Source organism: Poromitra crassiceps, assembly GCF_964638095.1.
Source record: "Poromitra crassiceps genome assembly, chromosome: 2".
NCBI lineage: Eukaryota > Metazoa > Chordata > Actinopteri > Beryciformes > Melamphaidae > Poromitra > Poromitra crassiceps.
Window position 1 is genome coordinate 14896548 of NC_139624.1, and position 17500 is coordinate 14914047.

General features: G+C 45.0%; 1 protein-coding gene across 1 annotated transcript in view; it reads left to right on the forward strand.

Moving 5' to 3' along the window:
* Window positions 1–17500, forward strand: part of LOC310789041 (melanoma receptor tyrosine-protein kinase-like) — a gene marked incomplete at its 3' end in the record, with an annotated part of 123986 nt that overhangs the window by 99917 nt on the left and 6569 nt on the right. Inside the window, exons 20-24 of the mRNA XM_083650644.1 lie at window positions 415–600; window positions 8179–8334; window positions 10306–10381; window positions 14889–15035; window positions 17398–17495. Coding sequence (XP_083506770.1) covers window positions 415–600; window positions 8179–8334; window positions 10306–10381; window positions 14889–15035; window positions 17398–17495 — 663 coding nt within the window. The remainder of the gene's footprint in view (window positions 1–414; window positions 601–8178; window positions 8335–10305; window positions 10382–14888; window positions 15036–17397; window positions 17496–17500) is intronic.

Below are 17500 nucleotides of genomic sequence, written 5' to 3' on the forward strand. Positions count from 1 at the left end.
TCAAGTTACAAATTGAGTTACATTTTTATTCAATCAAAGCACATATTTAAAAAAGATGCAATTATTTCCTAATCAAACTGATTGATGGTGCCGGGGCGGTGATGTCATTCTGCTGCTGCTGTTGTTTTGGTGAAAGTAATGCAAAAGTAGTGTAATAAGTAACGAGTTACTCTACACAGAAAGTAATATTGTAAAGTAACGTATTACTTTCAAATGAAAGTAACTTTATGTAGTATATTACATTTTGAAAGTAACTTGCCCAACACTGGTGTGGACAATCCCCATATCCTGCATATCTGTCTGATACGAACGTGTGTGTGTGTGTGTGTCTCTGTGTGTGTGTGTGTGTGTGCGTGTGTGTGTGTGTGTGTGTGACGTGTGTGTGTGTGTGTGTGTGTGTGTGTGTGTGTGTAGGAAGCCTACGTGATGGCGAGTGTGGACCACCCTCACGTGTGTCGTCTGTTGGGGATCTGCCTGACGTCCTCGGTGCAGCTGATCACTCAGCTCATGCCGTATGGCTGCTTGCTGGACTACGTCCGTCACCACAGAGACCACATCGGCTCCCAGTGGCTGCTCAACTGGTGCGTCCAGATAGCCAAGGTGAGCTCTTAGCGTGCTGAACACACATATAAACCAGAGGCCTGTACTACAAAGCCAGTTTAGTGGTTTAGCGAGGTAACTTCAGGTTTAAACCTGGTTTGGCCGTACTACAAAGCAAGTTAACTTCTTACCGACATATATTTCCATAGCAACTTATGCTTCACACTTAACCTGGTCCGTAGCAGGTTAAGTTGCAAGGATAAGATTAGACCTTAAATCCACCGCCCACGAACCAATCGAATCAGCAGTTTGGAAAAATGGCCAACCCCTTTCTGGATGAGTTTCCCGAAGGAGCACGAATTGTAATGTTGAATGAGTAATGGTAATCAATGTTAATGTTAATCAAGGACTAAAGCCTTGCACTTGTTGGCTATTTTAATTAAGCCCTATACCACTTTGGAATATGTTTTTATATATTCATTTTTGTGCTCTCAAGTAGCCTAGATACGTTGTTTGATCCCGCTGATCGATTGCAGCTGAATAGTGAGTGGAGAAATATCACTAAACCGGCATAAAAAGGTTACATAAACGTCTCCAAAGCGCACGGTGCCGTGTGCGCAATGGAGCTGAGACTGACGTTGGGTTGGAATTGAAATAGTCATAGCTTACATGCTGGCCTACTACATCTAAGCAATTTAATATGGGATCACCTGCACACAGGCGATCCCATATTAAGATGATTCATATCTAGCCTACTCCTGCATTTTGCAGCTGCAAGTGTTGCTTTTGGCCTGTATGATGTGATTGAACTTCATATTTCCAGCATCATTATATGAAATATGGAGATATGCGACTCTGCTGACAATATATGTGACCACAAAATAGGCTATTTTTTATAAATGAAATCTATGCCCGCACATACCGTGTCGTTCAGAAGCCTCTTTTAATTTTATTATCATTCTTTTTTTTTATTGATAGCCTATAGGAATTATTCAATCAGTGCGACTAAACATGACATCATTATTATTCGTTGAGCCTAAATGGTCTACGGATTTTGGACTGAGACATTAGGCTACACATTGCTTCCACTCGCAGTTTATTGAGAGGGTGAATTCAGCTGCTGTAGGATACGTGGAGGCAGAAACCGCTCTTCAAATAAATGACTGATGTGAATAAAAGTGGTAACTTTAGACAGTCATTCGGGAACAGACTAAAAATATCCAATGCGGATTTTGATTCTGACATAGTAGTCGATGGCTTTGATGAATGAGGAAATAGGCGTGTCTGGCGCTGTAAAAGCTACGGTTCTGAGCTGAGCGGTCCATATTGCATTGTGATTGGCTAGTTGTTAAAAACCACGCCTCTTTTGCGGGCACGAGCTCGTGTGCACGGGCATTTTCATGTGCACGCGCAGTCAACTTGATTAGAAAAACCTGGTTCGAGTTAACGACTGGCAAACGAGGTTCGTAGTACAAGTTAACTACAATCGAGCTGATCTGGTTTAGACAAACCAGATCAAGGGACAGATCCTGGATCTTCTTATCCAACATTCGTAGTACAGGCTACAGATAGCCAAGGTGAGCTCTTAGTGTGCTGAACACACATATAAACCAGATAGCCAAGGTGAGCTCTTAGCGTGCTGAACACACATATAAACCAGATAGCCAAGGTGAGCTCTTAGTGTGCTGAACACACATATAAACCAGATAGCCAAGGTGAGCTCTTAGTGTGCTGAACACACATATAAACCAGATAGCCAAGGTGAGCTCTTAGCGTGCTGAACACACATATAAACCAGATAGCCAAGGTGAGCTCTTAGTGTGCTGAACACGCATATAAACCAGATAGCCAAGGTGAGCTCTTAGTGTGCTGAACACACATATAAACCAGATAGCCAAGGTGAGCTCTTAGTGTGCTGAACACACATATAAACCAGATAGCCAAGGTGAGCTCTTAGCGTGCTGAACACACATATAAACCAGATAGCCAAGGTGAGCTCTTAGTGTGCTGAACACACATATAAACCAGATAGCCAAGGTGAGCTCTTAGCGTGCTGAACACACATAAACCAGATAGCCAAGGTGAGCTCTTAGTGTGCTGAACACACATATAAACCAGATAGCCAAGGTGAGCTCTTAGTGTGCTGAACACACATATAAACCAGATAGCCAAGGTGAGCTCTTAGCGTGCTGAACACACATATAAACCAGATAGCCAAGGTGAGCTCTTAGCGTGCTGAACACGCATATAAACCAGATAGCCAAGGTGAGCTCTTAGCGTGCTGAACACACATATAAACCAGATAGCCAAGGTGAGCTCTTAGCGTGCTGAACACGCATATAAACCAGATAGCCAAGGTGAGCTCTTAGCGTGCTGAACACGCATATAAACCAGATAGCCAAGGTGAGCTCTTAGTGTGCTGAACACGCATATAAACCAGATAGGCAAGGTGAGCTCTTAGTGTGCTGAACACGCATATAAACCAGATAGCCAAGGTGAGCTCTTAGCGTGCTGAACACACATATAAACCAGATAGCCAAGGTGAGCTCTTAGTGTGCTGAACACGCATATAAACCAGATAGCCAAGGTGAGCTCTTAGCGTGCTGAACACACATATAAACCAGATAGCCAAGGTGAGCTCTTAGTGTGCTGAACACACATATAAACCAGATAGCCAAGGTGAGCTCTTAGTGTGCTGAACACACATATAAACCAGATAGCCAAGGTGAGCTCTTAGTGTGCTGAACACGCATATAAACAAGGTGAGCTCTTAGCGTGCTGAACACACATATAAACCAGATAGCCAAGGTGAGCTCTTAGCGTGCTGAACACACATATAAACCAGATAGCCAAGGTGAGCTCTTAGCGTGCTGAACACGCATATAAACCAGATAGCCAAGGTGAGCTCTTAGCGTGCTGAACACACATATAAACCAGATAGCCAAGGTGAGCTCTTAGTGTGCTGAACACGCATATAAACCAGATAGCCAAGGTGAGCTCTTAGTGTGCTGAACACACATATAAACCAGATAGCCAAGGTGAGCTCTTAGCGTGCTGAACACACATATAAACCAGATAGCCAAGGTGAGCTCTTAGCGTGCTGAACACGCATATAAACCAGATAGCCAAGGTGAGCTCTTAGTGTGCTGAACACGCATATAAACCAGATAGCCAAGGTGAGCTCTTAGCGTGCTGAACACGCATATAAACCAGTTAGCCAAGGTGAGCTCTTAGTGTGCTGAACACACATATAAACCAGATAGCCAAGGTGAGCTCTTAGTGTGCTGAACACACATATAAACCAGATAGCCAAGGTGAGCTCTTAGTGTGCTGAACACGCATATAAACAAGGTGAGCTCTTAGTGTGCTGAACACACATATAAACAAGGTGAGCTCTTAGTGTGCTGAACACGCATATAAACAAGGTGAGCTCTTAGCGTGCTGAACACACATATAAACCAGATAGCCAAGGTGAGCTCTTAGTGTGCTGAACACACATATAAACCAGATAGCCAAGGTGAGCACTTAGTGTGCTGAACACACATATAAACCAGATAGCCAAGGTGAGCTCTTAGTGTGCTGAACACACATATAAACCATATAGCCAAGGTGAGCTCTTAGTGTGCTGAACACGCATATAAACCAGATAGCCAAGGTGAGCTCTTAGTGTGCTGAACACACATATAAACCAGATAGCCAAGGTGAGCTCTTAGTGTGCTGAACACACATATAAACCAGATAGCCAAGGTGAGCTCTTAGCGTGCTGAACACGCATATAAACCAGATAGCCAAGGTGAGCTCTTAGTGTGCTGAACACACATATAAACCAGATAGCCAAGGTGAGCTCTTAGTGTGCTGAACACGCATATAAACAAGGTGAGCTCTTAGCGTGCTGAACACACATATAAACCAGATAGCCAAGGTGAGCTCTTAGTGTGCTGAACACACATATAAACCAGATAGCCAAGGTGAGCTCTTAGCGTGCTGAACACACATATAAACCAGATAGCCATGGTGAGCTCTTAGTGTGCTGAACACACATATAAACCAGATAGCCAAGGTGAGCTCTTAGTGTGCTGAACACGCATATAAACAAGGTGAGCTCTTAGCGTGCTGAACACACATATAAACCAGATAGCCAAGGTGAGCTCTTAGTGTGCTGAACACACATATAAACCAGATAGCCAAGGTGAGCTCTTAGCGTGCTGAACACGCATATAAACCAGATAGCCAAGGTGAGCTCTTAGCGGGCTGAACACACATATAAACCAGATAGCCAAGGTGAGCTCTTAGCGTGCTGAACACACATATAAACCAGATAGCCAAGGTGAGCTCTTAGTGTGCTGAACACACATATAAACCAGATAGCCAAGGTGAGCTGTTAGTGTGCTGAACACGCATATAAACCAGATAGCCAAGGTGAGCTCTTAGCGTGCTGAACACGCATATAAACCAGATAGCCAAGGTGAGCTCTTAGCGTGCTGAACACGCATATAAACCAGATAGCCAAGGTGAGCTCTTAGCGTGCTGAACACGCATATAAACCAGATAGCCAAGGTGAGCTCTTAGCGTGCTGAACACGCATATAAACCAGATAGCCAAGGTGAGCTCTTAGCGTGCTGAACACGCATATAAACACAACACTTTTTTTGCACACATTTGTCATGAGTTGAAATAAAAAAATATTTTTCTCTAGAGACCATTTCACCTGAATTGTGTTGCTAGAGACAACAGTTTAGACTCAAGTTTATTTATAGAGAGTCAGTTACAGAGAGCCAAAGTCGATGTAACTTCCTTTTTTAAATCCGCTATTTGTTTTTATGTTTTGGTCTGAGTGAAATGTTCTATGGTCTCTCCTGTTTCAAAATTTTAGCTGAATCGTTTGGGTTTGACCATTATAATGCATTTTACGAAATGTCTATGGGAAAATAAAGGGTGGATGAAACCTCTTGGTGCGCATGCTGAAGCAGGAAGTGATGTCAACTTTGGCTCTCTATTGTATTAGCAAATACTGCAACAGGAAGTAAGGCTAGGACCAATTTAGGATGGTAAGTCACAACCTCTTCTGGGTTGGGCATGGGACATATACTGGAATTAAATGATTAATTATGAATCAATTCATTATGAATCAATTATTAATCGAATTAACAGTGTCCCCATTTTTTTAAATTGTACTTCCAGTAATTGAAATGTAATACACTAAATATCTAGGAGGTTTCAATTCAATGTGGTTTTACTGTAATAGGATCCAAATGTGGCCCCAGGAAGACATGGAGGAAGTTGTTGGACAAAATGGAAAAACATCTTGGCTGTGTTTGCCATGCTCCCTCGCTCGCTCTCGCTCTCTCTCTCTCTCTCTTTCTCTTTCTCTTTCTCTCTCGCTCTCTCTCTCTCTGCCTCGGGCGTTAGCTCTATCTGGATCACACACTAAGCTTGCTAAGGCCTATTGGCTTATACACAGCAGGCGTGTGTGTGTGTGTGTGTGTGTGTTGTCTTCATATAACCCTAACCTTCACCCTCAGACTAATTGGTGCGATGGTTCAGACGAACCTCATACAGACAGATAAGCTACTGAAGGAGTGTGTGTGTGTGTGTGTGTGTGTGTGTGTGTGTGTGTGTGTGTGTGTGTGTGTGTGTGTGTGTGTGTGTGTGTGTGTGGGGCGTGTTTTCTGATCTCTGGTTAAAAAGTCTCATTGGGATCTGAAGCTCTGGGAGCTCTTTCTACTGCTGAAAGGGCACATGTGAATGATAAACCAATCGATCTACTAATCAAAAAGACCGAACACTGAAACGCACTCAATGATGACTTTCTTCCAAATAAACAAAGGATAGAAAAATAATTCAATGAATGTCAAAATATTGTTCATTAACTCATTCCCCGCCAGGGTTTCTGAGCTTTTTCAGTGATTTTCCAGGACCCACAGAATATTTTCTATGATTATGTAAACACCACATATCCCAAAAGACAGAACTAAGCCTCTACTTTCATCTGCTTTCTTCTGTTCTTTAGTTATTGACACTTGAATTTAGGTCGTTTTCACTTAAAGTTGAGCTGAACCCAAAAATGACTTTTCTTTTCTTTTAGTTCAAATACCTGGGTACGCAGTGCACCTATTTAATAATGTATGCAAACAAAATCACAACAATCTAATTTCTTTCGTTTTTCACACTTTTTCACATCAAAAGTTAATTTTTCAAGATTTCATTGATAACAGTAATGTACAGTTTGCTGACGTCACCTAGTACTATCAAATGTCTACCCCATTTCAACCAATCATATCACGACATGCAGCTGTCAATCAAATCTTCATTTCAGGATAATTTTCTCTTCCAAATGAAGTAGAAAATGGCGCCTAGTGCCTGTCATCTGGCAGAATTCCTATCCCATAAACTAACTACTAACTTGGCCAATTGTTAGAAACATGAACAAAAAACAAAAACTATAATCTCTAAGAATGCAAAGAAATGTAACTGGCTCGTTAAAACGCGCATTCCAGGGATATCGTATTTACAGCAGCGATAATGGCGCGCGCATCCGAGAGCTTGGTTGTCAGGGGTCGCACTTCGGAGATTCCAGGCCGACGGGCTGCACTCTCCGCTCGGCAACACGGCTCGCTGAGCTCCACTCCTCCCGTCAAAAGGCTCTTCCCGAGGGGAGCGCCACAACACACTGAATCCCACTCGATTTGGAGGCGGAACACGCCAGGATTGGCCAAAGCCCAATCCAGTCCCCGGAATTGTGTAATAAAATCATCGACATGATACTATGACCCACCTCTCAACCTGTCATCTTAGACAAACTATGTTTTCAGTCTGAAACGGACTCATATGCACGTGACGAACGGGTTCAGTTCAACTTTAAATCGCTCGTCTCTCACCAGGAAGCTAAGATACATGCCTGTTTGTGCAGCGAAGCGAGTGAGAAATTCACCCCACACGAGAGAGCGGACGGGGCGTGTCACGCGCTCATCTTGCCCGTGGGGCTGGTGCTTCCTGGTACTCGATGTGTGGAGGTGTGGTGCTTCCTGGTACTCGATGTGTGGAGGTGTGGGGGCATAATGTGACAGCTGAAATGTACACTATGTGAGGTTCACAAAGCTGATTACTAATCTAAGTGACAGGAGAAGTGATTGGTGACGTGCGTTTACCATGCTTCTAGTGAAAGATATCCTCCAGCGTTGAGTGACTGTCACGAGCCCTTGTCACAATGCGTCGAGCCCAGGGGTAAATAGCTCCTTGCACCACTTTGAGGCACCAGCCTGGACGTGTTTATGCGTTTCCTCCATGAAGGGAGATCAATGCTGAGAACGCTTGCTGGTTTTGTGGGGCAATAACTCTAATAAAGGTGGCCAAGAGCGCCATCTATCACATGGCGGCGAAAAGACGGGTTGACATCTATAGACACCAATGGTGGGGATGAGTTAAGAATATAGTCATCCACATGTTTATGAATGTTTCATCTTAAAGTTTGAATTTAATAAACAGGATGTGTGTGTGTGTGTGTGTGTGTGTGTGTGTGTGTGTGTGTGTGTGTGTGTGTGTGTGTGTGTGTGTGTGTGTGTGTGTGTGTGTGTGTGTGTGTGTGCGCGTGTGTGCGCGCGTGTGTGTGCACGTGTGTGTGTGTGTGCACGTGTGTAGGGGATGAACTACCTGGAGGAGCGCCACCTGGTGCACAGAGACCTGGCATGCAGGAACGTGCTGGTGAAAACTCCTCACCACCTGAAGATCACAGACTTCGGCCTGGCCAGACTGCTGACAGCTGACGAGAAGGAGTACCACGCCGACGGAGGAAAGGTGTGTTTTTGTGTGTGTGTGTGTGTGTGTGTGTGTGTGTGTGGTAAGATGTCCTAGCCTGAAAAACTCTGTCAGAATTCTAAACCAAGTTAGGAGTGTTTTGAGTCTACCAGATGTTTCTGTCCACTCTCCAATTTGTTTCAATCACTCTTTTTTACCTCCATGGTCAGACAAAAACTACCATGCCTGGAGTGAGAAGGGGCTAATTTCCATCAAAGACCTATACAGATGGGCATTTTGCATCCTTTGATCTACTGAAGAGAAAGTTTGAGTTGCCCGGCACAAACTGGTTCAGATTCCTGCAAATCAGAAGTCTTGTTCGATCCAAGATTCATACCTTTGAAGTGCTCCCAAACGAACATGCTTTTCTCGATGTACTGCTGAGCCCTCCTCACTCCAGGCATCTTGTCTCTAGGTTTGTATGTCTGTTTGACAACTCCACCATGGCCTCAACTGAGAGGATTAGAGAAGCGTGGCAGGGGGAACCTGGTATTGATTTGTCTGATGTTATATGGGAAAGGAGTCTGTCTGTGGTACAGCTCTGCTCAGTTAATAGCAGACACCAACTGATTCAATTTAAAGTCACTCACCGTCTTCACTATTCCAAGCATAAATTGCACAGGATCTTCCCCTTCTGTCTCGCCACTGTGTGACAGGTGTCAGGTCTCAGAGGGCACACTGTCCCATGCCTTCTGGTTCTGACCTTCACTAACAGAATTTTGGGCCAAAATATTTGCCTGGTACTCCAAGGCCTACAAAATAACCCTGCAGCCGGAGGCAGAACTCACCATCTTCGGCTGCTCGGAGTCCTCTCTGAACTTCCCTACAGCTGTGCAGCGGTCTCTGACACAGGGAACAACTATTGCCAAAAAACTTATTTTGAAGGAATGGAAGTCCTCCTCTTCATCTTCTTTCCAACTGTGGTTGGCGGACATGACCTCGTTATACAGTAAGGATGGAGAGACTTAGGTTCCTGAGGACCAATTCACTTAAAAAGTTTTCCACCATTTGGGACCCGTTCCTGGCCTACCTTGACTCGCCTGACTGCTCTCTCATGGACCCCTTGCACGGGATCTCAGGCACATTTCTCACGAGCACATAAGCACATTATGCGGCTGGTAGCTTAGTACCTTATGTTTTTTTGGTTTGTTTTTGTGTGTGTATATGTGTGTGTCTGAGCATGTTTTTCTTATGAAAAATCTAAAATAAAATTTTGAAAAAAAGATGTCCTAGCCTGGGTCCAGACTCCACGGAGTTGAGTTTGGCTGCTCTTGGTCTGCCATCGTCATAATGCTTTTTCTCCGGTTGACACTAATGCCGACCCAAATCAGCCAATGAGCGCCAAGGGGGACTAAGGATTGGCCAATCAGCGTCAATAAACAGCCCAACGGGTGGGACTAAGCCATTGTCAAGTGCGGTTGTCAAGACTACGCCGAGGAGTAAACAACGCTGTGGCCGTTCCCTGCTGTCGAGGCTGTTTTAAATTCATTACAAGAACCAATTACTTTGAAATGTGAACAGCACACACACACACACACACACACACACACACACACACACCACACACACACACACACACACACACACACACACACACACACACACACACACACACACACACACAGACACTGCTTGGAGGGCTTTTATTCAAAGGGGACTTTTTTTTGTTTTTTCGTTCGCCCGACTGGAGTAACTAACGTAAGGACAGGAAATAAGCGAGGTTTCAAACTGTTCCCTAGCATCAGAATTATGTGAAAACCATCTATACATGACCTGAAATATGGTAGGTAATTTGTGGTAGAATCTTTACTTTACAAATGACGGACTTGTCAGATTCACACATTAAGATCACAGACGGACCTCTGCAATTATTACAAATAACTAGAGGCCCTGGGTAATACTAGTGCCGTGCGAATACAGTTACAAATGAAAGCCACAGCAGTGCATTTTGTCCCTCTCTGCTCTCTGTAGGTTCCTATAAAGTGGATGGCGTTGGAGTCCATCCTGCAGTGGACTTACACCCACCAGAGTGACGTCTGGAGCTACGGTGAGTCAAGCACCTCGGGCTCGGGTCTGGAGCTATGGTGAGTCAAGTACCTCGGGCTCGGGTCTGGAGCTATGGTGAGTCAAGCACCTCGGGCTCGGGTCTGGAGCTATGGTGAGTCAAGCACCTCGGGCTCGGGTCTGGAGCTATGGTGAGTCAAGTACCTCGGGCTCGGGTCTGGAGCTATGGTGAGTCAAGCACCTCGGGCTCGGGTCTGGAGCTATGGTGAGTCAAGCACCTCGGGCTCGGGTCTGGAGCTATGGTGAGTCAAGCACCTCGGGCTCGGGTCTGGAGCTATGGTGAGTCAAGCACCTCGGGCTCGGGTCTGGAGCTATGGTGAGTCAAGCACCTCGGGCTCGGGTCTGGAGCTATGGTGAGTCAAGCACCTCGGGCTCGGGTCTGGAGCTATGGTGAGTCAAGCACCTCGGGCTCGGGTCTGGAGCTATGGTGAGTCAAGCACCTCGGGCTCGGGCCCCCGGACCGGTCCGCAGGGTCTCTGCTGCATTCCATGACAGTAGATTAGGTTTGCCTGGATTGTTTTTTATTCTTTCTATTGGTGAAGATTTTCAATCAAAATCTTAGTGAATCTTTGGAATTTCGATTATTTTAGCAGCAAAGAGTAAAATAGCGATATCAATACAATAGATACAACATTTATGATTGAAGATTGAGCATCTTCATTGAGCTAATTCTGAGCTCCTATAGAGTGCTGCACAGGGGTGTCGTGTTATTATTATGTTATTATTATTAGGTGGTGGAGGGGGCTAGGGGATTATAGTGACACTACAGAAGACAAGGAGCTCACTATAAACTCTGTCAGATCACATCGGCGTAGGAATATTGTAGTTTTATTTTGTTTTATTGTAGTTAGTAGTCTGTCTATCATCATGTGTAACACCAGAGTGAATCCAGAAGATCTGTGATCATCACACAGGCTTGGTATGCACAGGTAGAGACACAAGCTGTGTTTCCATTACAGTTTTTCGCAAAATAATTGCGATATTTCTACAACTTCGACAATGTACAATTGCGACTTGTAGGCGTTTCCATTGAAGTTGAGTTTCGCAATTCCCGTTACCAGCAGCTGCCACAGTGATTACGCACGCGGATCTGCCCCATATCCCGTCCCCTGCATGCTCAAATCCAACCAATGGTCAATGCAAATCACAACATGAAGTTACAACACATATAAACGAGCCTGATTATCAATTCAAAAGAAAATTAGTTGCAAAATGTTGCTGGCTGCGGTGAATGCAGTGAGCGCGACAGGCAGAGGAAAAAAGCCTAATAGCCTAATAGCCTACAACTGGTCCGATTTAGAGATGGAGGGGGGAAAAGGCTGATTTGGTCAATAATCACAATTTTGTGTAGCTATTATAATTATAACACTGCACCTGAAACGTGTGTAATGTATTACTCACAGTCACTGTATTCACTTCAGTCAGGAGCACGCACCGCACCGGTGTGTGCTTGCTTTTCATCCCTTATCTCGCGCTGTGCCAAATGCGCGCACACAGGCAGCCTGTCACCATGGACCGATTTCTGCCATTAAACATGATCTATTTTATATTTATTTTGCATAACACTCGTCTTTCTGCTAGCGTTGCTTCAAAGTTTTCCATTGCTGCGGAGGTTTTGCCACGGCTTATCGAACCATTTCTTCCTCATTTTTCGCTGCTTTTCCAAAGCAGAATGGGTCACATGACGTGCTAATGCGAAAAAACTGTTTCCATTACACTTTTGCGATAAACTGCTATATCGACACGTCTGAAAAACCACCTCATGAGAGCGCAAAAACGTTTTGCGATATTTGGGAGGTTTTTCGAAATTTACGTGTTTCCATTACCCACTTTCTATTGCGATATTTAGATTTTGCGCATTTATGAGGGTAATGGAAACACGACTACAGGCTTGGTATGCACAGGTAGAGACACAGGCTTGGTATGCACAGCAGAGTCCTGCGCGGGTCTGATTTTCAAGACCCGGTTCCGCCCGGCCCCGCGACGTGCAGTACCGACCCCGATCCGCGAACCCGCACATATGATCAATCAGTACCGCAACCCACCCCGCCCCGCAGACATGAGACCCGCCCCCCGACCCGGAACCGCATATATATAATAACCGTTAATCTGCAGTGCAAACATTTTGTAGTGAACCTAATGAAACTGCCACCCTTTCACACGAGAGGCGAACAGCAGTCTTTCTGGCCGAGACTCGTCAGCTGATGTACGTTAATGAGCTTTTAGCAGCTGCTAGCTCACTAACCAGCTGGATAGCTCTGCTATCAGACACACAGACAGTTACAGCAAGCAAAGTGATTTACCAGCTATTTCCAATATGTCCGGTATAATCCATACTGCCTTTATGATTGCTGTTGGAGGAACGTAAATCCACGTTGGGATGAGACCTCTCCACTTTCACGCTATCCATCCATGACATGTTGTTGCCTGTTGCTATGAAAACAGCCAGTGTGTATGTTTGACTGGAAGCTAACGTTAGCCTACTATATTATCTGTCCGACTCGTATTGTCTCCAATCAATCACCTTGACCGCAGCTGAGTTTTGAATGTTTTGTGCAGTCCATATAGCGTCACACATTGCACAGTATGCGCATACTTGAAACGATGCCGGTTATGTAGCCTAAACAAAAGCGAAAACGTGCGTCAGAAACTTTTCTCCTGTTCGAGTCAGACCAGCTGCCAGACACCCCCCCTGCCAGACACACCCCCCCTGCCAGACACACCCCCTGCCTCCATCTGAGTGCAACAGAAAAACATACAAGGCTCATACGTCGTCGTTGTTCCACCCGCCGCCCGTCCGCATTTATTAATTTTTACCCGCCGCCCGACCCACCAATTTACAGAAGTGTATTTTTTACCCGCCCCCTGCGTTTTTTTGCGGGTACCCGGCGGGGCCCCGCGGAACCCCGACCCGGTGCAGGACTCTGATGCACAGGTAGAGACACAGACCTCCGTCAAGGACAATTACTTGTTTGTGAGGCGTGAGGGGGATCCAGATCCGCTCCAAAATGTAGCAGGTTCTTGTTTGTCCCAGGCTACACGCTACATGCTACATGCTACACGCTACATGCTACACGCTTCTATGAAGCTTCATGAAAATCAGACCAGACTCGTTTTCTGTAATCCTGCTGACAGAGAAACAGACAGCACCGACCTCCTCCCCGCCCCCTCGTGTGCTCGTCTCTTTTCTCTTGGAGAAAAAAGTGGCGGACCGTCGCTCCGGGGTGACGTATTTTTGTAGGCCAACCCGGAAGTTAGCGTCACGCTAGGTTCCCTCCTCTGGAGGGCAATGGGGAATGCAAGCGTTCGTTAAAGCAATTTGAGAGCATGATTTATCGATTTCACGTTCAGATTTTGGACCCTTGGACTACAATAGCCCCCGCGTGTGCTTCAATCTGCTCTGCTTGTCCTCAAACTGTACGCTCACACTCAAAACGTTTCTGCTTGGATGGATTTCCTGCACTCACACTCAAATAGCGCCTGTTCACGCTCTGTTCACACACTGTTCTGTTCATGCTCAAACTCTGAGCAAAGAGAAGAGATCCAAGAGCAGAGGTTTCAAGAGTGCACAGAAGCAGTTTGAAGGGGGAGGGGAGGAGATTTGCATGCGGGCACAGAGTTTGATGCCAAGCAGAGCAAATGTAAGTGTGAGCAGGGGATTTTTGAGTGCAAGTGCAGGAAATCAGTCCAAGCAGAACACTTTTGAGTGTGAGCGTACAGTTTGAGGACAAGGACAAGCAGAGAACATGTAAGCACACGCAGGGGCTTTTTGAGTCCAAGAGTCCAAAATCTGAACGTGAAATTGATAAATCATGCTCTCAAATTGCTTGAAGGACCTCTTGCATTTAGATAGGCAAATACTTCCTGGAATGATACAATAACATGATCATGATCATAACATGATGATCATAACATGATCATGGTTAACAATAGTTTATGAAACGGAGACCTTTGCGATTGCCAGAAAACGCTTCAAAAGTCATCAAAGTGGTCCTCATTTGTGCAGATGATCTCGCTCAAACACAAACGTCGCTGTTTCATTCACTTTTGATAACCACAGACATTATTTCAGGCACCTAACCAAAAATCCCATTGACTTCCCATTGACGAGGGAACCCATGCTAACTCCTTCCCTTTTTACGGACTTCCTGTGGCACTCTACAGTATGCACAGATCTGGTTTGTGGTTAACAGTGTCTCCGTGTTAGCACAGCGCCTCCTTGTGTTTGGTTTGTGGTTAACAGTGTGGCCGTGTTAGCACAGCGCCTCCTTGTGTTTGGTTTGTGGTTAACAGTGTGGCCGTGTTAGCAGCACAGTGCCTCCTTGTGTTTGGTTTGTGGTTAACAGTGTCTCCGTGTTAACAGCACAGTGCCTCCTTCTGTTTGGTTTGTGGTTAACAGTGTCTCCGTGTTAACAGCACAGCGCCTCCTTGTGTTTGGTTTGTGGTTAACAGTGTGGCCGTGTTAACACAGCGCCTCCTTGTGTCACCAGGAGTGACGGTGTGGGAGCTGATGACGTTTGGCTCCAAGCCGTACGACGGGATCCCGGCCAGTGAGATCGCCTCAGTGCTGGAGAGAGGAGACCGCCTGCCCCAACCACCCATCTGCACCATCGACGTCTACATGATCATGGTCAAATGTGAGGGGGGATGTAAAATGTGTAGAGCGTATAATCAATATGGACGTAGACACCGTGATGTCATAATAAATATGGACGTAGACACCGTGATGTCATAATAAATATGGACGTAGACACCGTGATGCCATAATAAATATGGACGTAGACACCGTGATGTCATAATAAATATGGACGTAGACGCCATGATGATGTCACCAATTGGTTTGTGGACCCCCGCTTTGAAGCCTTGAGTTTGGCATTTTGACCGTCACCATCTTGGTTATTTGGAGCCAGAAGCAGCTAGTGTCCCACAGAGCCACAGCACTGATGCTATTGGCCACTTGTCAATCTCCCCCCAAAGCATAGTCTGCTGTATTGTCTATTTGACTGTAAATAATCTATCTATCTAGTATCTATCTATCTATCTATTACAGGAGAGATCGCATAACATTTCACTCGGACCAAAACGTAAAAGAAATGCGGGTTTCAAGAAAATATTTTCTCATGTTGTTGTTTTTTTGTTTTGCTCAAAGTGAAATGTTCTATGGTCTCTCCCGATTCTAAATATAGTTGAACCGTTTGGTTTGACGAAGTAAAACTCTTTTTATAAGTATTTTATGAAATGTCTATGGGAAAATAAATTGCGGAAGAAAATCTCTGGTACAGTGCTGAAGCAGGAAGTGACGTTCACTTTGGGCCCGTTCCAATACCCATACTTCCATACTATTTAGTAGGCAAAAAAAGAATTAGTAGAAAGTCAGGTTGCAAGCACACTCGAAAATATTTAAAAACTCACTGGGTGCAAGGCAAGCACGAATTATGAACAAGAGAAAAGCCAGCACTCCAAATGTCTTTATTTCCTCCTCAGTACACCTGGGCAGCAGCAACGAACGTTTCAGTCAGAGACCTTCCTCAGCGTTGTGCTGTGTCAGGCAAAAAAAAGAATTAGTATCTCCCAATACATAGTATGCCAAGAGTACCAGGATGTTGTACTACATCAGCTCGTATTTCGGAGTATGGATCGATGCATGCTGCGCCAGCCAATCTTCCCCACAATCCTTTGCGCAGCGGAAGTTACGTCTTCTTCTTCTTCTTCTAATGTTTTATGGCGGTTGGCAAACAACTTTTTGTGCATTACCGCCACCTACTGGAGTTACGTCGCACTGACTGAGCTGCGTGTATAATCCACGCCCACCTCCATGACGCCGTGAACACGTCAATAACTATGATAAAAACACTGACAGAAATATGCACGTTATTATACTGTTAAGAATGAGACTGCATGTAAGTATCATCACATCAGTTTATTAGAAACAACAACATTACAATACAATATACAATTACAATATAACAGCAATTTGTTTATTTGATTGTCTGTTCCAATTTTGTAAATGCTTAGTCTGAATTTTTTGTATAATGTACTGTTTGTTATTGCCAGACTTTGTTTATTGAAAAAAAAAAAAAAAAAAAAAAACTCAAATGTGGCGCTGCGGACGTCGGCGGAAGTGAGCAAGAGGTCGGAGTTCAGGAAGCTCACGTGACGACAGATGTAGTGTGTCCCAATAGTATGCATTTTGCATGCATGCTGCACACTACAATCCATACTATGTGAGGGCAGCGGCAGTACATACTACAAGAAAGAAGTACAAGTATGGGTATTGGAACGCAGCCTTTGCCTCTCTATATAACAGCTTTTCAGTCATTGAAGATGGTAGAGTGACTTGTAACAGGGAGAATGTCACCTCTATTGGTCACACACCGCCCTCCAAAGGCCTCTCCTGGGACTAAGCACTTTTGTGCCAGCGTCCCGGAGGCAAGATGCGCGCATGCGCTCTACAGCGGGAGCGTTGTGTTCATGAAATGCGGATTTGCTACGAAAATGACGTTTCACGTAACTATGGATTATTATTTCATCACGTGATGAGTACCCGATGTCACAACATGTACATAGAGCTTTCTGGCGCTGTGGTTTGTTAACTTTGAACAGCGATATCGATATCGATGCTATTACACCCAGAGGGCGCTGTTTCTCCAATAGCAAAACATGGAAAAGTTGCTGAATGGGGCTTTAATATGGATTGTGTGGTTTGAATCCTGCCATGCTGCAGACCGGTGGCTCTCCTCCCCCTAGTGGATAAATGCAGTATCACCTCAAACAGTAAATAAATTTCTCTCTCTCTCTCTCTCTCTCTCTCTCTCTCTCTCTCTCTCTCTCTCTCTCTCTCTCTCTCTCTCTCTCTCTCTCTCTCTCTCTGTTTCTGTCTCTCTCTCTATCTCTCTCTCTGTCTCTGTCTCTCTCTGTCTCTCTGTCTCTCTTTCTATCTCTCTCTCTGTCTCTGTCTCTCTTTCTCTCTCTCTCTCTCTCTCTCTGTCTCTCTCTCAGGTTGGATGATTGACGCCTCTAGTCGTCCGAGGTTCAGGGAGTTGATAGTTGAGTTCTCTAAGATGGCCAGAGACCCGTCCAGATACCTGGTCATACAGGTACA